Source organism: Phalangium opilio, unplaced genomic scaffold (genome assembly GCF_054372755.1).
Source record: "Phalangium opilio isolate 3A_F unplaced genomic scaffold, DU_Popi_V2 ptg000002l_1, whole genome shotgun sequence".
NCBI classification, from domain to species: domain Eukaryota; kingdom Metazoa; phylum Arthropoda; class Arachnida; order Opiliones; family Phalangiidae; genus Phalangium; species Phalangium opilio.
The window spans coordinates 9,249,366-9,276,469 of record NW_028324144.1 but is presented as its reverse complement, the minus strand read 5'-3'; the positions used below and the strand labels follow the sequence as shown (position 1 = coordinate 9,276,469).

General features: G+C 37.2%; 2 protein-coding genes and 1 long non-coding RNA gene across 4 annotated transcripts; 1 reads left to right on the top strand and 2 right to left on the bottom strand.

The window, feature by feature from the left end:
* Positions 1 to 1,342: 1,342 nt before the first annotated feature.
* Positions 1,343 to 22,928, top strand: LOC149718700 (uncharacterized). The gene is made up of 6 exons (XM_089851135.1): positions 1,343 to 2,176; positions 5,871 to 9,751; positions 11,021 to 11,120; positions 11,178 to 14,124; positions 18,268 to 18,569; positions 19,652 to 22,928. The coding sequence occupies exons 4-6, from the start codon at positions 13,828 to 13,830 to the stop codon at positions 19,971 to 19,973; spliced, it is 921 nt and encodes a 306-aa protein (XP_089707261.1). The 5' UTR covers positions 1,343 to 2,176; positions 5,871 to 9,751; positions 11,021 to 11,120; positions 11,178 to 13,827; the 3' UTR covers positions 19,974 to 22,928.
* LOC149718701 (uncharacterized) lies at positions 15,200 to 15,932 on the bottom strand. The gene is made up of 2 exons (XR_016373997.1): positions 15,664 to 15,932; positions 15,200 to 15,601 (listed from the first exon to the last, which is right to left on the bottom strand). It is a non-coding gene; the product is annotated as an uncharacterized LOC149718701 (long non-coding RNA).
* A 989-nt stretch (positions 22,929 to 23,917) lies between the features above and the next one.
* On the bottom strand, positions 23,918 to 25,269 carry LOC149718699 (uncharacterized). 2 transcript variants are annotated; one of them, XM_089856360.1, is made up of 5 exons: positions 25,185 to 25,269; positions 24,422 to 25,108; positions 24,280 to 24,351; positions 24,106 to 24,213; positions 23,918 to 24,039 (listed from the first exon to the last, which is right to left on the bottom strand). In XM_089856360.1, the coding sequence occupies exons 2-5, from the start codon at positions 24,595 to 24,597 to the stop codon at positions 23,976 to 23,978; spliced, it is 420 nt and encodes a 139-aa protein (XP_089712486.1). In that variant the 5' UTR covers positions 24,598 to 25,108; positions 25,185 to 25,269; the 3' UTR covers positions 23,918 to 23,975. The 2 variants fall into 2 exon arrangements, with proteins under 2 accessions (XP_089712486.1, XP_089712131.1); XM_089856005.1 differs by having other exon boundaries at positions 24,422 to 25,210.
* Between the last annotated feature and the right edge of the window lie 1,835 nt (positions 25,270 to 27,104).

The window sequence follows — 27,104 nt, the reverse complement described above, 5'->3', positions numbered from 1 at the left end:
AAAATGGCGGATTTCAATATACTTTTAGCCTGTTGCTGAGTTCAAAATGTCTTTGTAATTTTGGAATCTTGAAATAACGAAGGGTCGTTTAATATTTTTTAGATAAATATTCAGTTTCTCCTTTAAGTTTTTGGCCATAATTGAAGTTGCTTTTAATTCGGGATCGATTTGAATCAGAAACCATCGGTATGCAGTTCCGAAACGGCAAGTAAACAACAGGTACTAAGCCTAAGCCTTGGACGTCAAGATCAATTTGATCAAGCAGACGACTTTTCCAAAACAACTGAAATACCGGAACAAAGACTATATAGTCGGGCTTAAATGGCACAGTCACTTATAGTCTTTGGTCCCAGAATCCTCTGCAATAATTCTGCCAAGGACGAGGGGGGGATGAAAGGTTCTGCTTTTTTAAAGCCCCGCGTTATGTCAAATGTGTTGGACAGTTTTTAGAGTCTTAAGTAACTTCGGTTCATTTACTTCTGGTTTTATCTTTTAGTGAATTTTTTTACTAGTCCAATGCAATATAGTTCGAACAGGAAAATATTTTACTGAATTTGACAACCTTTGATGAAAATCACATCCCTATTTGAGACAAATTCTGATTTCTACCGAACGTTTTAATAACTGCTATATTAAAATGAAGATTTCAGAGCCGAGCGCAGACGATTATTTAAATCTAAACTGTTTGCTCTTGTAAGGAAAGAGATGATTTGTTACAATAGAGTGCTGTCAGTTGTGACGTCAGATCCAAGGTTAAACGTCACGAGTCTGCCTTTAGCAATGGGCGGCCATGACAGTTACCGTTTTTTCTTTATGGGAAAACAGCATGGGTGACGTCACACCGGCGCTTCTGCCAGCACTCTATAGCTGCTTCAATAAATTTTCTATCAAAGTTTCAAGTAGGAGTAAGGATCTTACGCTAGGGCAGGAGATGTAGCTTCGCAGCAGAATAGACAACATATTTATCTTTGTGCTTTGAAGAACCCGTTGTCTGCTACTCATTCTGCAGTGAGATATTGAAGAAAAACTTGAAATATTGTAAACTTAAATCACAAGACTTAAGTCGTGCAACCGTGTTAGGGGAAATACCTGTTGCATTCCCGAATGCAATAATTACACATTCATTTTCAACTGAAAATATAAGTTTTCATCCGTTTCCAAAGAAGAACCCGTTAAAAACTGAATTTTTGGTATGGCACGATTTGACCGACCTTGGGCACGATCGATTTTTTAACCGACCGTGGTGCGATGCGAGCAGCTCCCCCTCGTGAAGCGCGTGGTCGGGTGCGCTATGCCAGAAACTTTCTATCAAAGTTTCCCCTCTTCTGTCGTGTCGGGGGGGAAACCACGAAGAGAGAAATTTATTGAAAGAGCTATAAGGATTTCATTTTTTCACTGAAGCAATATTAAAAGTTCGGAAAGCTATGTCTAGGAAGATATACAATCAGTTTCTAAATAGAAAATTAAGTGTAAACAACATTTAAATTTGTGTATTGTTTTCTTTGTGTCTTTATAATATTTAACACTGAGGAAAAAACTCAACATTTGAAGTGATTTCAAGTGCTCTGCCAAACATTTATTAGGGCAAATATTGTTCTTTTAATGTTTTATTTAGAACTCTATTGTTTTTGTGTTATTGGATTAACAATCGCGAATACTCGTTCAAGACATAGGCATACGATTTTCAAACATGCCGCCAATAACATTCACCGAAAGATGGCAACACGTCCTCCTTATTTTTGTACTCTTTACATTGTTTTGCTCCTCTTGTATATAATAAATAAGTTCTAGTTCTCTTTTGCTGTCATAAAGAAGGGTTGTGTCTTTTCTTAGCCGATAATTCTAACAGGTTATGGGTTCAGTTACGCATCAAATAAAGTGAGACGAAGAATAACAGAAGAAGAAGAAAAAGAAAAAGGGAGAAGTCAAGTTTCAACGCCGGAAGGAAACTATACCAAATATTAAGTTTGAAAAGGGAACAAAACTCTATTTGAAGAACCAAGGCCCAAGACGATTATGGCAAGCTCATCGGAAGAATACCGCATACCAAAGCTAAGTGACGATAACTATCATGCATGGTCGATACGCGCGAAGGCGGCGCTTATACAAAAGGCGTATGGGAAGCAATGTTATGTCAGCAGCTGAAAGAAAAACTAATGAGAAGGCATTCAGCTTGGTAGGATTGCACTTTATCGAACTAACTCAACTAACAGCGGTTACTGACTAATTAGACCACGGGGAGTTCGGAAAAAATAGTAAAAAAATTCTAAACCCGCCGCAAGTTGGTCAAAAAATTTTTTGAAAATTTTAAAATTGCATGTACTTACCGCTATAGACTAAACGCATTATGCACTCTATCTTTCAAAATATGCCGGGGGAGGGCAACTATAATAACTTTAAGGACTCGCAACGGAAGTATAGCTATGGAATTTTTAAGACCTACTATATTTAGCAAAACCATTCATTTTTGGTACTGTCTGAGAAATTTTCAAAATATTGCGTAAAAAAATTAGATATGCCAAAAATAAGGAAAAGGAGAATATAAGCGAGAAATGGCGAAAATTACATCAGCGATATTTTAGTTTCTAGAAATAGCATTAAACTTTTGGAAAGTATTTTAAAAGTTAACTAGGCCTAATCGCAGACAGAAATTTTTGAAAAGGTGGTAAATTAGCTAATAAATAACCTAACCTAACCTTACCTTTAATACCTTTGAAATATATGGTATTCCTTCCCCGCTAAAACTGTCACTGAATCCGCTGGCCGCCCCTTAACGCCTCCCCTCGATTCGCGCCTCTTCCCGCCTCGCGGGTTGCTATGGAAACGAGAACTTACTGAGCAGAGACTCGTTGATTTTCAACGTGATTAGACGTGTTTTTTTGAAGAGGCTTTCTTGAGAGATAATTATTACTGCTGTCAAATTATATTTTCTGGGGGTTTATTAGGTTTAATTTCTAAATGGCTCATGCTAATTTGGAAAACGAGGCGTATGAAAACCCAAATTTTGTGAATGAGGAACATTTTTTTAAAATGGTTTCCTTGAAGAATTGGGGAGGGTTTTTTCCCGGGATGGATGATGGCCTAAAGGCGAGGTCCGAGAGGGATGCCATTGCCCTAGTACTTTGTTTGGAGCTTGTCCCGCGTCTTGACTCCTTCAATGAAGGAAAGACACCTTGCGGATGTGGGAATAGAAACGATGATGGGGAATTAAATGGATATCTTGTTGGGGTTGGCAATGCCCAAAGCCGATTTGGTTATTCGATAAGATGTTCCGCAGCCCAGTCTCGCGCTAACAAGCGCAAGGCCTTAAAAGCATCCAAAAAGAAGGTACCAGAGTATTTGGCGGTCGAGTGCACGAAGGCTTTCGTCCCCTCGAAAAACACCTGGTTTTACAATCAAAACCTGTCGGTTACCGACAATCTCTTCCTCGGACCTCGTGTTCCTGTGGGTTTCCAAAATGAGCGTATCTGACGCTATAATCCACAGTGAATGTGCCAGCCATACCGTCGTGGATTACTTTTCCATGTGTCGCGAGGTGGCTGAGATTGTCATTTCGAACAGGGCCGACAAGGTGCAGATTGGAGGACCAGGATTGTTCGTAGAGGTGGACGAAACATACTTGCACTCTAGAAAGTACCACCGCGGGGCTCAATTGGCCGGAGAGACCATTTGTATCTTTGGTATCTATTGCAGAGATACGAAAGATGGTCTTTTTTTGAAGGTCAGGAATAAGTCCAGGGCCGTTTTGTGAACCCAAATGGCGAAATACATAGCTCCGGGGTCAGTGATAGTGTCAGATGGCGCCCCGATGTACATGAATTGTACTTTGATGGGATTTCGGGAGCATCTGACTGTTTTGCATAAGTATGAGTTCGGAAGATTCACGTGCTCATACGAATAACGTCGAAAACAGAAACCGACATTTGAAGGCGAGCATAAAGTCCTACAGAACTGACCGGGCGTTGAATAGTTATATGGCCACATATTGGTACAGGTGCCTTTTTTTCAAGGACCATGATGGCAATTGGCTTCCTCCTGGAACCAACTTCCGTCGGTTCCTGGAAGACGTCAAGGCATGCTATCCTGGTCCAGGGATAAAAGGCCTTGAACTAATTGAAATTGGCGTGTCGGAGGAAGAGTTGAACGCTCTGAATCCATGCAGAGACACAGCCGGCGTTCCTTATTGGTGGTCAAAACGAAGAAAACACGGTTGAACTCAGCGATGAGTGAGGTCGGTATTCTTTGTTTAAGGCTGTAGGCAAGGGGATTCAAAATCCCGGGGAGTTTTCATTTGTCAGCCCCCCCCCTACCTATATAATGTCGACCTCAATGTCCTGAGTAGTTTTGATTTGGCAGGGCAATGAGGTCGACATTATATAGGTAGGGGGGCCTGACAAATGAAAACTCCCCAGGATATTGAAGCCGGCAGTAGGCAAGGGGACCTGCCATAAAAAAACTCTCCATGAGAAACGAAGTGTGGCCACCTCCAAGTGGTGTTTCTCGGGTAACGCTAAGTGCCACACATTACTACATAACCATAAATATATTTGAAATTTCTAATTATATTTAGTTCTTCCCTAGTAATTTGAAACCCTTTCCAAAATATCGCTGTTTGTGTTTAGATATTTCAAAAAGCATAAGACGCCTTTTTCAAAATATTGCTGTAAAATTTGGCGCCTTTTCCAAAATATTGCCGTAAAATTTGACGCCTTTTCCAAAATATTGCCGTAAAATTTGACGCCTTTTCCAAAATATTGCCGTAAAATTTGACGCCTTTTCCAAAATATTGCCGTAAAATTTGACGCCTTTTCCAAAATATTGCCGTAAAATATGACGCCTTTTCCAAAATATTGCCGTAAAATATGACGCCTTTTCCAAAATATTACCGTAAAATATGACGCCTTTTCCAAAATATTGCCGTAAAATATGACGCCTTTTCCAAAATATTGCCGTAAAATATGACGCCTTTTCCAAAATATTGCCGTAAAATATGACGCCTTTTCCAAAATATTGCCGTAAAATATGACGCCTTTTCCAAAATATTGCCGTAAAATATAACGCCTTTTCCAAAATATTGCCGTAAAATATGACGCCTTTTCCAAAATATTGCCGTAAAATATGACGCCTTTTCCAAAATATTGCCGTAAAATATGACGCCTTTTCCAAAATATTGCTGTAAAATATGACGCCTTTTCCAAAATATTGCTGTAAAATATGACGCCTTTTCCAAAATATTGCTGTAAAATATGACGCCTTTTCCAAATATTACCATTAATTTCCAAATAATTCGCGTAATTATCCATAATTTTGCCTTTACGTTCATTTTCTTCCCAAATTATTTGAAGCCTCTTGCAAAAACTAGATGATTACTTCATTTACAACCCAAATAGAATGCAACCTTTTATGAAATATTTCTCAACTAAATTCCGCCTTTTCCAAAATTTTGATGCTTACTTCTTTTACAACTCAAATTAAATGAGACCTTTTCCTAATATTTTTCTCAATTAAAATCCACCTTTTCAAATATTATTAGCATTAATCTCATAATTTTTGTAGATTTACCTTTTCTTAGTAAGATCTAGAATAAGCTATAACACTATTTTCGTCGCGAGTCCATATGGTAAGATCGAGCTCGGCTGCAGACGACGGAGTTAGGTTTTTCTCGACTTCTCGGGTCTCGGGGGTTATGGTAAGTACATGCAATTTTAAAATTTTCAAAAAATTTTTTGACCAACTTGCGGCGGGTTTAGAATTTTTTTACTATTTTTTCCGAACTCCCCGTGGTCTAATTAGTCAGAAACCGCTGTTAGTTGAGTTAGTTAGATAAAGTGCAATCCTACCGGTTTTACTGATGACTTATATTTTTGTAGCACCCTAAGAGCGAAGGCACTCGGCGTCGCCCGTCAGCCCCTAGGGACATTTTTTATTACTTTTCACGCGGACATTATTCCATAAAGAAGGGTTTTTAAGTTTTGGTCGCCATTTAAAAAGATGGCAACAAATCGAACCCAAAAGACCATTCAGCCTGTCTATAGGTTAAAGGAAACCAGTGTACTAAATATTTGTGAAATCGGTTGAAACGCGCGGACTTTGTTGCACAGAGATGAAAAGATTTTTTACATTTCTGGACGCCATTTTTTAAGATGGCGGCGCATTGAAAAAGTATTTCTTAGTACGCGCCTACTACTTATGAATAACGTTCCTGCAAATTTTCAGCCTTCTAGGGCAAGCGGTTTGGGCTGGGCGTTGATTATCAGTCAGTCAATCAGTCAGTCAGTCAGGACTTTGATTTATATACAGTAGATATAGATTAAGTCCATGTGGGATGGACAAAAGACCAGATGATGGTGGTGTTTTAGAAGCCAGTAAGTACAAACTAGTGTCCATGTGGGATGGATAAAAGACCAGATGATGGTGGTGGTGTTTTAGAAGCCAGTAAGTACAGACTGGTGTCCATGTGGGATGGACAAAGACCAGATGATGGTGGTGTTTAGAAGCCAGTAAGTACAGACTGGTGTCCATGTGGGATGGACGAAAGACTAGATGATCGTATTGTTTAGAAGCCAGTAGGTACTGACTAGTGTCCAGGAGGGATGGACAAAATACCAGATGATGGTGGTGTTTAGAAACCAGTTAGTACAGACTAGTGTCCATGTGGGATGGACGAAATACCAGATGATGGTGGGGTGTAACGACAGACACGTCGAAATTAGAACGTCTCCGTGACATACGTCACTCAGAGAGGTAGAAACAGAGTAACAGAAGTAGTTTGAAAAAAATCAAAGAGAACTGAATTCGACAACTGTCGCTTTGTTCTATGTTAGAACGGGCAAACTTCCATTTTTTCTTGCATCTTCTCCTTTTGAGAGGCTAGGGATAATTTATCATTAGTATGGAGAAACGCTAAAGACCATACTGGACAACTAAGAATATTGTTGAGGTGTAACGAGAGGGTAGTGTTTAAAGACCGATCGAGTTGTCAATGGAATTCTTAATAACGTTTGAATAATTCATTATTTGAAATTTGAACACCTTTAGTTGCTTGTCAATAAATAGCGATAGTAGCGTATTCAGGTAATTAAGTGGGTAGATAGCCCTCGTGTCGATTCGGAGAGGTTTATTTTGGTTTCTCAACTTGTTAAATATCCGGTAGCTCGCGAAAGGCAGGCTGTGCGTTGCTGGTGTGCTGTTTTAGTAGGTAAGTTTACTTTTTAAATGTAATCAGAAGTCCATTAAATTAGCCTAGGAAGTAACCAAAAGCGGGGTTTGGGACTCCCCTCTCTTGTGTAGTGATACTGAATAAGGGCGACACATTCGCCACCTCACTATAATGATATGCATTATCTTGAACCAGACTTTTCAGATAAACATCTTGCGTTAACACTTGGCACACGCATCGATAATAACAAAAATAAATAGGGGAAAGTTGCGGACTCTCTCCTTCGTCTGTGACATGCATTTGGAGGGGTGAATGCATACTCGAGAAATCTGTTTCATCCCCCTCGCTTATTCACCATGTACCTAAGATAATAGGCCTTTCTATAAATTATTTCGCGGGAGGGTACGAACGCCCTTCATCTCTGCTTTTTCCCCCGGCAACATTTTCTTTTCGCGGGAGGGAAGAATAGCCTTCGTCTCTGCTTTTTCCCCCGGCAACATACGGATTTTATGTAAAGGCCTATTTGTGGTATTGCGCGTGACGAAATAGTGCGGTTTTATTTTACATTAGCTGCTTTTGACTGAGGCTAATAGTGGTTACTGCACGTTATCGCCACAATTTAATTTGATGATGTACATGATCTTTTTAATTTAGTTTGCTAATATTGATGTTATTTACTAATATTAAAACGTTTTAACTCGGGGCCTAAGTTTAAACGAAATTCTAAAGGATTTTAGCGATGAGTTTTTTTGAATTAAATGACGATTTCAAGAACATCTGCGGCGTATGAGTTATTTAGAGTCGTTTCGGGAGGAGGATTTATTTTGTTGTTTGATTGATTGGGTGTCGTTTTTTCCTGTGGTTTTATTTATTATTTTTTTTTGTTCCTGTACACGTGAACAGCCAATGATACGCGAGGAAGGAGACGAGGGCGGTTAAACAAATTTTTAAGCCCTTCCCCTTACATTCAGTCAGTAATTAGTATGGGGTCTATGGCCTCTTAAAGATTCCAAGAAGAGGAAATCTATGTATTCCCGCTATTACTGATAATAGACTAGCAAAACGTTACGGTAGTCGAAATTAAACGTTACTGACCCTTTAATATGGGCGTTAATGCGTACCTACTCGTATAATTCTCATATGTGGACCATTAATATATGGGTTAGTGTTTACCTAGTTATAAAATTCCCTTCATTATATTTCCATTATTAATATTTACCTAGCCATATCATTTTGATGTTTGGATAAAGGTCATATCATATCCGGGTTAGTGTTCCCCTACTTATAACATGTCACTGTTTGTATTTTCATATTGATTGAAATATTGAGTTGTACACATAACTATTTGAGTAAGAGCGTACGCCGTATAAGTAGTACCCCATTCGTTGGGCTTTTTTGTACTTTACGATATTTTTCTGCCGTGAATATTTCATTAAAGTATTAGTCACAAATGTAAGAGAAGTACCACAACCTTTGCGCCTTCTGTTGTACATTACGATATTTTTCTGCAGTGAATATTTCATTAAAGTATTAGCCTCCCTCCTTGCGTTTCATTGGCTGTTCGCATGTATAGGAACAAAAAAAAATTAATAAAACCACAGGAAAAAATGACACCAGGGATAGATTTCATTTTAGAAGTAGGAATGGAGAACGTTTAGTATTTACTTCAGTCCGACTCATAGCCCAGTATAGAGCCCCTCCCTCCAACACGTAACGAAAAGTTTAAATTATCATATTGCCTCACTTAAACTACATTTTGATGACGTTGCTGACTGAGACGGCGAAAAATACGTAATTCCTTTTTACCTCTGTCGCTATGACCCGTCTCTTCTTTCATTCCCCTCTTTCCCGTGTAAGGGGGTTTGGGACTTTGACGCGCGCCCACATTTCTCTGTTCTCCATTCCTACTTCTAAAGTTAAATCTATCCCCGGTATTAGTCACAAATATAAGAGGAGCTGTTGATTGTGATGAAATAATTGTTTATCAATTACTTCTTTTCCCTGATATCAACCCTCTTAATTTTTTACAATATTGTCATAAATATGTTATTCCCAAAATCTATTTAAGGTAAATTCTTTTCCTTTTTTTCTTTCAAGGGGTGCCCTTATCAGGCTTGTTATTTAACCAGCCTGTGATTAAATTCATTAATTAGGCTTTAATTTTCACAACAAAGACTTGTCATCGTGTATTTCTCAACGCCAAAAAATTATAAAATTTGCCTTGTAAGAATGCGACTATTCCTTTAAAAACGACTCAATTATAACGTTGAGTAAATATTCCATTAATTAGATTACTTAGAATAATACATTTTGTTCGTGGCTACTTATATGAAATATTTATTTTTGATAATATCAGCAAACAACAATATATTAGAAATTGGCTGAACCTACATTTATGGGTCTGCTATACACGGTTATAATAGCAACGAATGTAAATACCTCAAGATAAATCACCCTTAATGTTTTCAAAATAGGGTTTTCATTCCAGGCCTGCACTTTCTTTCAAATCCTCCTTCGTTTCAATCCCTAATAATGAACGTCAGCAATAATAACACCGCATACGGGAGATTCATCCGATTCGTTGCCGTAAACGTAAGAATTTAACGACATTTAAGCAACTGCGTAACTGTAAATTTGAACAACACCTATGTATACAATGACAAAATAATTCTAAAATTTTAACGTAAAAATATTCAAACCCTTAAATATAAAATTGCTTATTTCTTAAAATATTTGAGGGCTATTCCCATTCATAAATAATACGAGTAAAATCAGATCTTTAACCAATTGCTTCCCGTGACAAATTGTTCAAAAGGTGGTCGCCCGTTTACGCGCAGTTTTATTTTTAACACCCTTAAAACCTATAGCCACTTTCCGCACAATATTTCACAACTCATTTTCGCACAGTTTTCAAATAAAACACTTTTATTTTCTTGTTGATTACATTTTAAAACTCTGAAACTTATGCTGCTGGCCCGTTGGGCGAATATAGCCAAAATATGAAGTTTTATGATCGATGCTATTGAACGAGAAATTTAATTTTTAATGCAGTTTTTACAAACGGAAATAAAAAATACATCTTATACTTTTATTTTAACAAAAACACAATTTTTTAATGCTTACGTCAATGAATACACTTTTCTATATAGATTTAACGATATTGCAATGGTCAAATCACATGTTTAACAGCAAGCCTCTATTGTAGCATAGCCTAACGTAACCTGACCCTAACCCTAACCCTAACCGAACCAAACCTAATCAACAAGAAAATAAAAATATTTTATTTGCAAACTGTGCGGAAATGGGTTATGGTAAAAAAGGCTAAAACGTTTCCCGTAGGCTGACGTCACAGATATATTTTTCACGTGAGATGGTGCCACTCTCTCCGCTATCAGACCAAGAGTTTAGACTGGCGAGAAGCTCGAGACGCGTATAGGATTCCCGCGCTTTTTTTTCCTCACGCCATAGTGATGTCATCAAACGGGCGAACAAGCTCGACAAGACAAAATTGTTGATATATCGAAACTGCATGAGTTTTCGTGATTTTTCAATGGATTTTAAAAATAGAAACTTTGGTTCAATTATATTAAAAACTTGATATTTTGAAAGTAGAGACTCGAAAGTGTAACATAAAATATGATATGAAATTGTAAATTCGCATTCTATTTAAGAATAGAAAGAGGAAAGCTTACGGTAAAATGTGACTAGCTATGAAAGTACTTCTTCGCCTTTGCAGGTGGCATTTTATTCAGAGGAGAAAAACGGTTTTATCGATGGTCACGTGGCAACGTTTTTTCTAGCGCTCATAAATAAACTTCAGTTGAAGTAGTTATTATTTTTAAATCTAATTCAACTATTTAGGTTCTCTATAAAATTCCTGGACAACAATAAAGACGGTTATCAAGGAGAGGCACTAAACGACCACAATGGGACGGGACTTATTGGACACCTACTTAGAAACGTACGAAATCAACTTGATCTGTCCATATATTAAAGTCAACACAATATTATATTTCAGGAGAGTGACTTAGCACTGATGCCAATACCGGTTTTGCACAAAAATTACTTGTATCTGAAGTTCACGAGCACATTTTGGATCACCAATTGGAGAATGTTTTCTGGCAGACCAGAAATTCAACCGACTAATATTTTTCAAGCTCTAGAATCTTTTGACTTTGAAGTTTGGATGGCCCTTTTAGCGACCTTAGTCGCTTTCCCGGCGGCTTGGAACCTCGTCAATAAATTTACCCACTTCGCAAAATCAAAACACGGATATTTTTACAATCTCTACGCCGCTTATTCTACCATTGTATTGCAAGGTATTTGCCATAACACCATTGAGGTGAAAAAAAAAACAGAGTTCAATCCCCCTAATTTGGCATCTGATTTTTACAATAGTCTTCAAAATGGGAAGTGGGTTAACACTTTCGTGTTAAAGGTTTTTGACCAGCCAGAAAAGTCATCTCGCTTTTTGATTTTTAGCCACATAGTTCTACTATGAGGCTCTTAGTTTGCCCTGTCCTGTTGTCATTCTCGTAGTAGTAGTAGTGTAAAATGTTTGGTTCGCCATTGAAGGGACAGTGAATGAAAGAGGATTGTGGTGAGGTGATATTTTTCGTTCTTTTTTTACATGGATGGGGATTGTAATAGTAAGTTTAAGCATTTCACTTAATTGAACAAGTGAGGTTAATGATTGTGAATTGTGTTTTACGTTTTCTCGATATATCTAAAGCGAAATAAACGATTATTGGATTGCCTTAATATAATGTAAGGTGTTAAACTCTCCCGTTAATATTTCTGTCACCCGTCGACAATAAGGATTTCACGCATTCAATCCCGCTCCTCTATTTAAACATTCAAGGAAATCGAGGTTAACTTTAAATGCAAAAGCAAGTATATACTGATGGTATATTTTTTTAATGGCCTTAAAGAGATAGGTTCAATGTTTTCCGACTAGTACAAGATGAGGGCAGTTTTAGGTAAAAATGTGCCTAAAATTATGTGTGCCAAGAAAAAAATCGAATTAAAACGTTTAAAATTAAGAAAAGTACGTTAGATATTTTGAAATTCAAACTAGCCGCGAAATACCGCAAAACTGGTTTTTCACACTATGACGTTGCAAATGTCTCTTGATTCATTGGTTGTTTGGAAATAGGAGAATCAAGGGAGCTCTAGACCACTGTGTAGTAGCTTTTCACTTTCACTATCACTAGGGGAGCGGCGCATATTTGAGAAGACCTTTGTAAACATACTTCTGATTTTTCATGTTTATTATCCTTTGTTCTCTTAACTCTCGGTTACGTTGTAGAGTAAGGATGATAGAGATTTGTCAAAATTGTTACAGGTAATGTCCAAAACACCACATTTTTGCGCTATTTTTGCAAAGGCGGTGTTTATCACGATCGCAGAATTTACGTCTGTTTCTCCAGAAAGCGAATATAATTTTAAAAGCAAAAGGAAGTATATAGTATCTTTAAATATTTAATATAGTGTATTACAGTTTTAACTTAAGTAAATTTATGAACGTAAGGATTACGGCCCAGGTAATAATTTTTTAGGTCAGGGAAACGAGGGGCTAATCACTTGGATTTTCTGTACTTCAATTAAGGTTTAGGTATGCGTTATTGTGGGGCTACTCACTCAAGTTTTCTGTTTGTGTCGCACTATTACAATTATAAAAGAAGGTAAATTATTGATCTACAGATTACGGGCAATCATTTTAGAACAGTTAAAGATAGCGAATCGAGGGACTAATCAGTCTGATTTTCTGTACTTCAATTAAGGGTTTACTTATGCATTACGATTAATCATTTTAGCACTGTTAGAGGGTGCGCAAGTTTCCTATTTGTGTCGCACTATTATAATTATAAAAGAAGAAAATGAATTGAAGTTAGGATTACTAGTAATCATTATATCACACTTAAAGGAGGGGCTATTCACTGAAATTGTCTATTCGTAACGATGTGGCTAGAGTTATGAGCCCAGCCCTTGGGTCATCTTGTTTGTTTCGCGCTCTTTACCTAACCTTCTCTACCAAGCCGGGAGTGTGGCGCACTCCTGTAAGCCAAGCTTCTGGGCGGCAAAGTTTGAGAGAATACGACACATGTCGGCGATCCTACCCTATGTGCCGACTGCCCCGTGTCCGCCGGAGGTGACTTGACCCCCACACCCCTTCCGTCACCTCCCAAGTAAACCTCATTTCCTTCCCTGCTTAAACACATACTGAACCCTGACTAATCGCATCCTTGTCGCGGACGTATGTGCCCTATCTTACATTGAAACCTCCACGATACAAAGAAAAACCTTCTCTACCGTTCCTTCTGGTCCCATAAAACTTCGAGGTCAGACTCCTTTTGGTAAACCGATTTCCCTTTTCCTCACCACATCGACAGTGCACAGTGACCTGATAGGGGGCTTAACTGTCTCTCCGACTCCGTGGTTTTGTTATTTTCGAAAACTATAGTTTATATAATAATATGTCTATTGTCTGATAATACTGAACTTTAATATATTAAACTTCTCCATATGAATAATATGATAAAAATAGTTGTTAATTTAATAATATCGACGCTGTGCAACTAAATTTTTCTCTTGTAATTTTATAAGGGGCCTATCTGTAAAAATTCCTGGCTGCGCCACTGGAAATTCAAATCTTATAGATTATCCCCATGACTTATCTAATTGTGGAAATCAAAATCCATCATGATGTTGAATGTCCATTATATAAAAAAAACTTAATTGGTCTTTTAGCGCAAGAATTTTCGGGTGGATTAGCCCAGAGATTATTGTACCTGTCTTGGTTACTGGCCTCATTCTGGTTGAGCGCTTCTTTTATGGGAGTACTGTTGTCACAATTGACATTGCCCGATCCTCCTGATCGTCTGGAATACCTAACGGATATACTTAAGTACAAGAATTTGGAACTGATCGTCATTAAAGATACCAACGTTCAAAAATCCATTGAGGTTTGTCTAAAGGATTCAATATATATTTTTCAGAAACGTTAGCAGTATTAAATTTTTAAGGTGCCCGACGCGCAGCCTCTGTATGTTTTCAACTTGGGCCAATTACTACCCACACTAAAAAATACGTTCATTTCTAAGGCCTAGTTATATTTGTTAATTGAGTTGAAATTAACGGAACTGAGATTGTCTTAGAAATTACGTAATGCCTTGTTTACAAACAAGTTAGAAAATCAAGTGCCAGAGAAGAAAGGCATGTTCTCGTAATTTATTAGTAGCTGGCGTGTTTCATCGAAGAGGGTTTGTACCTTGAAGCTTCGCGTCATCGAGCGTGAATACTGAATTCAAAGTAGTACGAAAAATAAACAAAACCATTACAGACAAACTTGACGTAAGTTTCTGTGGCCAAATCTCAACCAGACCTTGATCATTCAACCGCGTCAAAATTGTGGCTATGAAAAAGATAAATTTTTAATAATCATGGTGAAGTGGAAAAATCTAGTGATTTATTTTATCACTATAGGACCAGTCTACATTGTGAAACATGCAGGAAATATCTCCGAATGATTTTAAAATTTAAATTAGGTTCAGATTTTATGGATAATTTGAAATAAGGACCTCCGACCAATCGCACGTGGCACGCTCGATACCGAATGAAATTCAGCGCGAGATTTGATAAAAATTTCGCGTGATGGGGTGGCGCGAGATATAGAGCGTGCAACGGAAAATTTGTTAACGGGCTTATTTCAAATTATCAATAAAATCTCAGCCTAATTTGAATTTTAAAATTATTCGGAGATTTTTCCTGGATGTTTTACTATGCAGACTGGTCTTATAATTAGTAGAGTAATCGATAAAAATCACTTGATTGTCCACTTCACCCTCCCTTTAAATTAAAAGAAGCGCATAGAAGACAAGAACCGAGAACATTTGAAAAATTGTTATTGATTTCGGAATCTGACACGGAAAAAATCACTCGTTAAAACCGATAATTAACTTTAAAGCGTTTCTGCTTAACTTATTTGGAGATATTTTCTATTTACACAGAAAAAAATGTGTTAGGAAATTTAACACAATCTCTGAACACCTTCATGCAACACTCTCCTATACATGTTCAAAAATGAGAAATTGTTCAAATAAAAATGTGTTCTTTCTTCTAATGTATTTAAACCATTTTATGTTCCGGTTTTGAACGTGTTTTTAGTTAAGTGTTCAGCCTCTGAACATGTTAATTACACAGAAAATGTGTTCGGAAGCTGAACACAATCCCTGAACACCTTCATGCGACGCTCTCCTATACATGTTCAAAAATGAGCACATGTTCGATTAAAAATATGTTCACTTTCCAATGTGTTCAAGACGACTTTGTTTCGGTTAAGTACCTCTCTCATTCTACAGTCCAAGAGGGATATGTACGGGAATTTCTCACTGGTCGTTAATAATTAATAGGCATTACTGTACTGAGTTATAAGTTATATTGCTAGTAAAAGGATAATTAAGTATTGAAATATATTTTTCACGTAATAGTTACTTAAAACATACCCACAAAAAGGATTACATCTTTTATCTTCTGAAGGGCCAAGGCCTAAAGATCCTGCCCAAACTTACGGGCTGTTACTTTCGGGATCGGTTTTCTTATTAGCAATTTAGCAGCAGTAAAGGTTGCAGACGAATTTTAGGGAATATTGAAATTTCCCAAACATAATTAAAAGCAATTACAAAATGCTTCGTAGGAGAGTTCGTCTCATGGTCGGCGCTTTGCCAAGAAACGTTTTCAAGGCATAGGTTAATTTAATTCACATTCCAAATATATATTATTTATAAATATGCTTACCAGTGTTTTTTTAGTCGAATTGATACATTCTTATTCATTGCAGAAGCGTCGCTAGGGTTTGAAATTTGGGGGGGGGGGAAATCTGTACAAATGTTTTTAGCCACATCGTAGTATACGATGAGGCTCTTAGTTTGACCCGAGCCGTCGTCGTAGTAGTAGTGGCCGGGGTTGTCGCTTCGTTATCGTCAGATTTTAGCTTAAAATGAACTCTATAGTACCTCAACCCACCAATAGGGATAACTGAGGTCGGTTAGAAATTTTATATTAATTAAAACGTTTTCAGGTCAGACCCGGGAATCGAACCCGGGTCGATCATACAGTAGTAAGACACTCTACCACTGAGCCATAGAGACTTGGTAGAAAATATGAGATTTTATGGTTTAGTTTTATCTCTAAGTGTCGGGGGTGAGGTGGGGTGGGGTACCTCTTAATCTGTGGGGTCGGATACATTTCAATTTTTATCTGTGGGGTCGGATAATTCTGAATTTGTATGTTTGGGGTTTTTATATTTATTTTTATATTTATTTTCTTTTTATTTATGTGCTAATTAAATAGATAACGATTTTCCCCGTTTCCTACCGCGCTCCTCATGTGTTTCGTTCTCGTTCGGTAGCTATCGCCATCTATGTTATGTTTGACTGGAACGTTTTGGCGGTTAATTCAAATAAGGTTTTAGATAGAGCTAACATAGTGTTAAATGAGCGTTATGCGTTTGATCATTTTAGCATTGCTAAAGGTAATTCGAGGGGATAATCACTATAACTAAACTTTCTCTTTCAAACGTTTCTGGGCATAAGTCCTTGTTAGAAATTTATAAGATGCGATAAGTGTGCATCGGCATAAGTCTATGTTGTAAACTCATCGAGGGGATTATCACTAAAACTATCTGTTCTTCGATTCGCCCGAATATTAGAATTACAGCATAAGTTTATACGGTTATAATTTTATCACTGTTTAGAGTAGGGCATCGAGGGGCTATTAACTCTGATTTTATGCACGGTAAATCATTTAAGCATTGTAAAAAATAGCGCTATTCACTCATTAGGGTAAGTTATAGAGGGGTTATCCACTCATTATGGTAGGATATAGAGGGGTTATCCACTCATTATGGTAGGATATAGAGGGGCTATTCACTCGTACGATGTGGCTACTATTACGAGCCCTTGGGCCGTCTTGTTTATATTGCTACAGAACTTTAGGGGACTACGAGCAATTTTTGGAAGGGTTTACTGATTATTTTGAGGGGTTTTGCAAGGGTTTACTGATTATTTTGAGGGGTTTTGCAAGGGTTTACTGATTATTTTGAGGGGTTTTGCAAGGGTTTACTGATTATTTTGAGGGGTCTAAGTCTGAAATTTGGTGGGGGGGGTCTGTTCAAATTTTTTATATATTGCTACAGAACTTTAGGTGGCTACGAACCATTTTTGGTAGGGTTTACTGATTATTTTGAGGGGTGTAAGTTTGAAATTTGGGGGGGGGATATATACAGATTTTTATATATTCCTACATCACTTTAGGTGGCTACGAGCAATTTTTGGTAGGGTTTACTGATTATTTTGAGAGGTCTAAGTTTGAAATAATAGCCCCCCCTCCCCCCCCAAAAAGGCCTAGCGACGCCACTGATTCATTGAATTTTATTAATACTTCAAGTTTAAATTCATTCTATAGGCGACAAAGAAAAACCATGGACATAAAGAATGAGCGTGAGGAAATAGGTTTTCACGCTGTAGGATAAGCAACATTCTATCTCCAACGGGACCTTATTCGATGTATACTCTGTTCCAGGTTCGGTTGTCAGCACGCACAAAGCTACAGTACATAGAGATCTAGGTTAGAGCGTGCTGGGAACCAAAGCTGTAACAGAGTATATATCGAATGTATATATCGAATAAGCTCCCGTCGGAGAAAGGGAGTTTACTATCCTGTAGCAAGAAAACAAATTTCCTCACGCGCATTCTTTATCCTTGGAAAACCTTGTCTTCGTGCGAAATGCAACTAAGCTATGCCTAAAATTTGAAAACATTCCTCGAAGTACGCCTTCAACTGCATGGTTACAGAACAAGAAAACAAATGAACGCGTTCGCTGTTCCTAAATTTTAAACGCGTTCATTGTGAAAGTGTTAAGATTTTGTGTTCAACTGTTACAATTTTTCCAAAAAGAAACAAATATTAGAAGTGGAACACCAAAATTAATTGAAGTGTTCAATAAATTACACTTTTTCTTCACTCAAACATATCAAGAAACCAAAATTTGATTTTTGAACACTAAAATGTGTTCAAATCTTTAACACATTTTTTTCTGTGTACCTTAGGGCTCAGAGAACCCAGAAATTCAAAAGGTTTGGCAGCGTATCCTGAAAGACAACAGCATGCTTTCGATAAAGTGGGACAAAATTGTAGAGAATGCCATGGAAATGGGCAATCAGGAACAAAATTCGAGGAAAGCCATAATTCTGATGGACCACGTTTTCCTACAAGGACTGGCCTTTTTCGGAGGTGCCGACATTTACCCCAACTGTTTCTATATGCCCGAACAAATCGTCTTCTCTGAACTATCCGCTTTCGCATTCAGAAAAGGAATGGACAAAATTCTTGCCGATAAAAGTTTTGAAATGTAAATTCCTTTATTAGAAATTTTCATTCTATACAAAGTCTATTTAATCATGGATATATATAAATACTAAAGTATTATGGATTTACAATTAGGCCCAAAAGCCGGCCAACTAAAGCGTGCAACACCCACGGAAGTGAGGTGCCTCTAAACAGGGAGGAGAGACTTGAGAGTGTTAGTTTAATGTTAAAGAACCAGTAATATAAATGGAAGGGGAAAAAGGGAGGGTTCGACTTTATACCTCCCTCTCCCTCGATTCTAGCTAACGCAAACGCGCGAGTGGCGTCGGTTACTACTCTACCGCAAGCTCCCACTTCCAGTTCAAAGCCGGTTTTAAATTTGACGCATGCGCGCGGACACCGCGGCGAGTGACTGAGTCAGGGCCGGAGTGAGACGAGTTTAGCCACGAAGCAAACCAATACGGCCATTCACATTATTACTCCCTCTCAAATCTCTCCTCCCTGCCCTAAATCGAGGCGAAAGTAGCTAATTCACGTGTGGATATAAAACTGGAAAATCCTGAGTGGGCATTTCAAACTCACCCAAGCGCAGAGAGAAAAAATACGAATTTCCCTCTCACTGACAAGGCTGGGGGCGGGTTACAAGTCATATCTCTGCTGAACGGACACGGACACCTAAGCGAAATTCCTTGTGGAAGGTATTTCATGGGATTTAATAATACGTTAGTATTTACACATATCGACGATTTGATCCAACGTATTGTAAATTTTGAGATCACAAAACACAAGCTAAATAAGTATTTTTATTAAAATATGACAAGCGGAATGCAAGAATCTTCGTGCATTGCGCTTTGCTCATATGCACTTTGAAAAGGTAATTTTTATTTAGTTAATTTAATAACTAGGTAATTTTAAAATTCTTATCGGAAACTTTTGGACCGCGGTTCTTCGTCAGCTATTGTAATTCAAAATGATACCATATTTATAGTTTAAAATTACATTTCTTCATCTCAGTTAAAAAACAATATTACTTTTTAGCTACATCGTATACGATGGGCTATTAGTTTGACCTGGTGTGCTAAAAATGCACAGTAACACGTTTTTATGTTTTCGCCTCTTTTTTAGGGCTATGTTTTTCTTCGAATCAGGAATCCAACGTCGCAACTTTGACTTTGAAATTTGGAAGGGTATTCCAACTGTATACCAAATTCCAACAAAAGTCGACGAAACTACTTTGGATATGCGAAGCCAATGTTTCCCCTTGGTTATCTACTTCAGTGGAATTCTGCTTGGCCTGCTAGTACATCTAATTAGCAAGAGATTTTACATCAATGAAACCAGACGCAACTTGCAACATCTCTTCAAAAAGATGCTTGTGTTAACACAAAACTGTTTAGTCAAGAGACTGCGCAAGAAAAAGGCCAAAGTGGTTATTTTCGAAACTTAGACAAAGTGAAACCCTGAGATTCAGATTTCTAACCAGTTAGAAACTAACTATACCAAATAGCAGAAGTATATAATACTTCTCTTCGAGAGAAGTGTACCACAAAGCGGGGTAAGTGTAACGTCATTCTTCCCAACATCGGATCATTCGGAGCAAGGTGACTAAACCGAATCACATACGCGAAAAATAGTTCCCTCATCATTACTCTATAAGCGCTTAACTATTTGGCAAGACGTGCTTGTGGATTTTGTCCCACCCCAAGACGAGGTTTGTGGGTTGATTACTGGGAATTTAGTACCAAACCATTATAGAATTCACCTTACGGTGCGATGTCTATCTGAAGTTTGTTGAGCGGGAAAGCAAACAAAAAGGGTAAGCCTGGGAAGAATGACGTTACATAACTTAAGTATGAAGAGGATACAGAGTGGCATCCTTCTTCTATTATTCCCTTCTGCAAATAGGAATAGTATCTATTCTCGGGCTTAGCCATCACTACAGCGGAGAATACGAAGCACCAGTTGCTAAAGCAAAGGGCGGCGGCTCCGTTGGTGCCCCTTGGCTTTTCTACTACACAGTGGCTAAGCTTGGTAAAGGCTTGTTAAGCCAAAGGCAGGAACCAATGGAACCTAGTGCATTAGGTCTGATTGGTTCCTGCTTTTGACAAGATAAAATTCGTGTCCAGAAGATTAGCCAGAATGCTAGCGGTGATAATGGAGCCGCCTGTTGATTTAATCACGTTCTAACTTTGAAGTTTAGTTTTGTTTTGACGAGTATCCGAATATAGTCATTGCGGGGGAAGAGGCTGTCAAGTCGTCGGTGACGTTGTATTAAGCCAAGGGGAACAATTTTTGCCCTTCTTCGTCAAAGTTACGTCCTGGTAATAGGTTGGGTCGCGACCGTCGCGCTCTTCAATTTCAAGTTTTAATCTAGGCTTAGCAATAACATTGTGTTTAAAATTAGGCTTAAGTCTAAGCCTTATTACTTAAGTACTTTTCACCTTCTACGTCACTGGGAACTAATATCAACTTCCGGGATCGAGAAATTTTAAAGGTTTTATTTTGAGGGGATAAAATACCTTTTAGATATTTCAAGAAAGAATTTACTATAAGAAGGCCTAAAAAGGCGTCCGGTGCGCCCGTGATAGTCGACAATCCCCCCGTATGGGTGGGGGGGGGTGGAAACGGAGGCGGGACTTAATATCTTATCTTACACCATGTTTTCCACCATCTATCTCTTTTACCTTTTCGTTAAGCCTTGGTTTGGTTTTTGGAACTCACGAAATCATAAGTATAGTCATGAATCTATATAACTATAGATATAGTTATATAGATTCATGGTATAGTACACTTGATTCGATTTAGAAACAATTATAGAACGAACGATTTTCACGTAGAGACACGTATTCAAAATCCTTTAAGTTAGGTTCAAAACCTTTAACTAACTTGTTAATGGCAATTAAAAACCATTCGCGTACCGTTTCAGCTCGATGTTTTTTATCTAATCGGAATACGTCATTTGCGCCTGTATGACCTATCCCCACGGGATCCAAAAGGAATGCGCAGAGCAATGACGGACATGAAAGGGGTGGGGCTTACTTGTCCACTAACACCGGCGTAAGAGTAGAAGCGTAAATCTCGCTACTTAGGTCTTCTTATAGTAAATTCCTTCTTGAACATATCTAATGTTTTATGAGGAAAAATTTTGAAAATATTGAAAAATTATTATTGCATTTAGACGTACTAAGCAATATACATTTTTAACGTCGTGTTAAAAATTTTACGGTTTGAATGAAACTTGCCTTTTAAACGATATTAGGCCTATAATCCAAATGCAGAGCGTAGTCACAACCGTCTATAAAAAGGTTGTCAAAACGTACTACTCTCCCGACGGAATTAATTTGCCTGCAGAAGTACAATTTCTATAGTAGGTGAGATAACAAGTTGGGAAACCAAAATAAACCTCTCCAAGTCGAGACGAATTTACTTTCCATACACAAGTCCACCATGGACGAACCAATACTGAAGGACGGATGGCAGAGGGAGAAAGTTGTTAATTCGCCTCCTAGCGGCAGATAGTAGCAAACCGGACAGTGGGGGAATCAACGTTCTAACGAGGGAAGTAGCTAACGTCTTATTTTGTCTAGATGGTGCTGGCGTTTTCCGGGATTTGACTCCGCATTTTCATAACACCCTCCATGTTGGGGCTGAAATTACATTGGTTGTTAAGTCGCTTAGTAATGGGGGCAGTAATGGGCTGCCATTGGTCCTTCAGTATTACTTCGTCCATGGGTCCACCAGCCAATGAGAAAAACCGGAAATACGTAGCTCAAATTGGCGGGATATTGCGAAGGTCATTTGTAAATGTTTAATCGTTTAACATTTCCCCGTGTATTATCATAATTGTAATGAGGACCTAATATCTATCACTTAAGTGTGTATTTAACTTTCGGCTCACTCTGAACCGTTAACACCTCTTGAAAGAGGACACGAAACAAGGTCAATTCTGGTTTAAATCTAGGATTTCTTATTTCATAGACCCAATCGCTTCAACACTTATAGAGACGCAGTATTAAAATCCTTATTATGTAGTGAAATTAAAAGTTGCGTTTACACTATATATAAATGTAGTAAAGCTGAATTAAAAAGTAAACACCAAATTTGAAATGTTAATATAAAAGATGTTCTTGGAATATTGAGATGAAACAGAGCTTTATAGCTACACAACTACTAAAAGAATCGTAATGCCGAAAAATATTTAAAATATTTCCATTTAATATTCTGCAAAAAGGAAATGTTATCGTTTTGTAAGAGATCTTATCATCTTACTTGCTTTATAATAACTTTGATATGCGTGTAGTGTTTTGATTTGGATGCAATCTTCATTACTCGTTCTATATAAACTCTCACTTGTGTCATTACATAGAAATAAGTTTATCTTAAATAATTAAATAAATATAATTATTTTTAATTATTTTAATCTTCAATAATTAACATTAATAATAGTTAAATCGTTTAAAATAAAGTTATTCCTATTATCTTTTGAAACTTTTCTAATATTGACGTTTAAAGTGAAGGGTACCCCAGTAGTGGATAAATGCCGGTCCCAGCACAGGTACAGTGGAAGGCAGGGAGGATTGAGGATTGAGGATATGAGGATTGAGGATTGTGGATTGCAAGATGGCGGGTGAGAAAACGTATGCCTTTTTTGATTGACTCACCCCTCTCATCCCCGCACCTGCAAGGGGTGTTTTTGATTGACAGGTCAATGAAGCGTGTTCGATTCTCGGATGTAGAAGTACATACATTGGAGTATGAAGATAGGGTGAATTATGATTTAAGAAATAAACAGTATTTCAATATGTTAATTAGATTAAAATTTGAACCATTAATTTCTCCCGTATTAATCAAATGGTTAAGGGGGTATGAACCTCCAGATGACGTTGGGGGAAAATAAAGAATCCCCGTAAAAACCCAGCTCTACCGATTATTCTAGATCATTCCAGAAATACGAAGATAGGGTGAATTATGAATTAAGAAATAAATAGTAAATAAAAATTTAGGAGACGAATGAAAATTAAATTCAAATTGTAACTTTTAATTAATTTACTATTATTTTTCCTACTTTTTTTTTCATAATTAATGGTTGATAAAAGCTACCTCTAAAATTGCAATTACATTATTTGTTATTAAACCACTAATTTGCTTAATTATGTTAGTCTCCAATTCTGCCACCTGCCTCATTCCCTCTCCATCAGTGGAGTTTAACTCCCGAGAATCGCGTCTACGTAAACAGTACGAATACACTTCAGTCTGGATAATCAAAAATGTCTTGATTAGAATCAAGACCTAAAAAGTATCGATAAGACTTAGGTTATCACTTGTCTAAAGGATCAGATATTAATTTTTCTTTTTAATTGAAACTTAAATGCATGCTTAAGATAAAACAACGTTCCATTACCGTTTTCCGTTGAAATAAATTATTTTACTGGTAATAAATTTCAAAAATTTACCAGTTCGGAACAAAGTACGTTCCAGTAGGAGAATAAACCCCATCCTCGTTTCTTTCAGGGCTGAATAGAAATAACATATAAATAATCACGATAACACTAACTATATAATTTAGCAATTTAACGTACCGAGGGTGTATTTGTCCCGCTACAATGTCCTCGAGGGACATTAAAAAATGAGGAACTCCTTCCACCCCAACGCTCGGAAGCAGAAGTTGACGGATTAAATTAATTATTCTAAAATACACAATAATCAGCACTCTAAAACCCAACACCATAAATATATAACAGCGATATATTTACTTGAATCCGTCACAGTTCATAACGTAAGAATTAATGAACGCATTGGAGTTTTGATAGTCTACTAGCTCCACCCTAATTGCATTTAAATAATGTCTAGTGTTAATGCTAATTTAGATAACAAGGATTATAAAAGTTAACTCACAAGTCATAGGGTGTTAATATGGAGTCTGCTTCAGACTCATTGTCTTCATTTTCAACCACGACATCATCATCATCGTCATCATCGCTAATGCCGATGAAATTTGGAGTATTGACATCCTCGGAGTTATATTCCTCCGTGAGCCATTCGGAATACAACGGAAATCTTCCCGCGACCATATTGATAAATTTAGTTTAAATTGCGGAAAGAATATATTCTATCCCCTTGAGGTAAAAAGAACGTTGTGACCAAATTTTCAAAATTGTCCATGTCCCATGTAGTGTGTGATGAAAACCTCTAAACCTTCCACGAATTTTCTCCAAAATCACAATAGAACTTCAAACAATTAGTTTGAATTGTAGTGTTAAAAACTCTACACTTACCAATTCCTAGCCCCTTGTGGGGATAACCCAAGAAACCCCGAAACGATAAGAAATCAGACATCTTTAAATAGGTGAATGCCCACTTGTTTGAATTATATTGCTAACTGAAAGAATACGGTACAGAAAAAGAGTACGTATCTGACCCCTCGTTTCGAACCACCTTGGCGACGAAGCCGCACACGTCATCATTCAGCTGGACTTCCCACGTCGATTTAACTTCTCGACCGAGAGGTTAAAACATCCTTGACCTATGGCACATATCACGCTTGGAAATCAGGTGGTAGCCCGTCATCATGTTGAGTTTACACTACCTAGAAAGTAATCCGAATTGGGATGAAGTTGTCAATCACCTCAATACAAATACGATGCTCTTTTCGTATTACACCAAGTTTGAAATAAGTGATATGGATGAGGTCAATGTGAATTCCGTAATACTGTGTTATATTGCAACGTAAAAACTTAAAAACCTGGAAAACACACGCAGAAAGACACTGTTAAGGTTGACAATATTTTTAGCCAATGAGAAAACTAGGAAAGGATGACCAGGCATAAAGTTGAAACAACGCTGGGAAAGATTAAAAAACCCGTAAAATACGCGAAGAGTTGAAACTATTTTAAAACAAATAAAAAGAGTAGCTAAATGGGTAAAACGTTGTTGAAAGTGTTGTCAAATGACTAAATCTTGGTTGAAAGTGTTGTTATATGACTAAATCTTGGCTGAAAGTGTTGTTAAATGACTAAATCTTGGTTAAAAGCGTGTTTAAATGACTACATCTTGGTTGAAAGTGTTGTCAAAAGAATAAAAAGTCGTTAGAAAGGGTTGATAAGTGAGAAAAATATGGATGAATGTGTTGATAAATGACTAAAATGTAGCCGAAAATGCCGTTAAATGACTATAATGTGATAGAAAATTATGTCAAATGATAAAAAAGTGGTAGAAAATGTCGTTAAATGACTATAGTGTGATAGAAAATGATGTCAAATGATTGAAAAGTGGTAGAAAGTGCGGTTCAATGACTTAAATATGAATGAAAATGTGAATTAACGACTATAATATTAAAGAAAATGATGCGGGGCCGGGGAAAAACGAAAATAAACATGTGTGGCCCCGCTCCCGGTCCTGGGGTTCGGAACTTTGCCCCTTCAATCGAGTGACTGTGGTACTTCAAACTCTAGAGAAACTACGTATATTTTGAAACTTCGCCGTAATTTAGAACAGATTATGAGACTGATAAAAGGGTTGAGCTTTTTGGTATGCTTCGCATTTTCAACGTTACCACCAATGAAATTTGTATTTATCAAACTGATAAGGAAGTTTGTCTTGAGTAGATTTTTACTGACAAAATAATCTAGGCTTGATAAATTCTGCATTCAAAGCCTTGGTTAAAATTGCAAACATGTTTACCAAATGTTATATTCTCGCCAATAGGTTTTGAGTAAAATCAACTGTCAAAAATCTCCTCGAAACGTCGTGATGCACCTAATGTTTGGTTATGATTTAGTTTAATCTTGATTTAACTCAAATGGTTTTTTAGGTAGTCCACATCTGTTACGTTAATGGACCAATTTCTCGTTGTATTCGTGTGATCAAAATTTACTCGCTGTTGAGATGTTTTTGTATCCTCCCTTTATACATGCCTAAAATCATTGAAATAACTTTCGTCCTATATGTTTTAGTCGTTTTACAACACTTTGAACAGTTTTTTAGTTATTTTTCATCACTTTCAATAGCATATTTTTCACTTCACGCCAGTTTCAACCATATTTTTCTCACTTAACTACACTTTAACCAAGTTTTACTCATGGAACGACACTTTCAGCCACTTTAAAGTCATTTATCAACACTCCAACCATTTCTCTCATTAATCAAAACTTTTGTTAACAACTTTTTACTCAATTAACAACAATTGTTATTCATTTAAAAAGAGTTTAAAGCACATATTATTCAAAAAGCAGAACTTCTTATTGAAATTGGTTATACAACCGAATTTTTTTAAATAAAAATTTGTCATCTATCCGAGCTTTTTAATGAAATTTAGTATTTAACAACGTTTTCAACCATATTTTATTGATGGAAATCTTTAACGTTTCCATCTCCGACGACTTCATCACTATTTAAATTAGTGATGTCTAGGTGGACGATGCCCATCAAAAAGAAAAATTTTCAATCCTTATACAAAATATCTGATCAGAACTGGTTAAATCGATCTCGACGTTTATAATTACGTTAATGTACATAGAAGGGTGATAACTTACAGAGGGTTAAGACAAGGCTTATGTAAAAATGTTATATTGTAACGCTT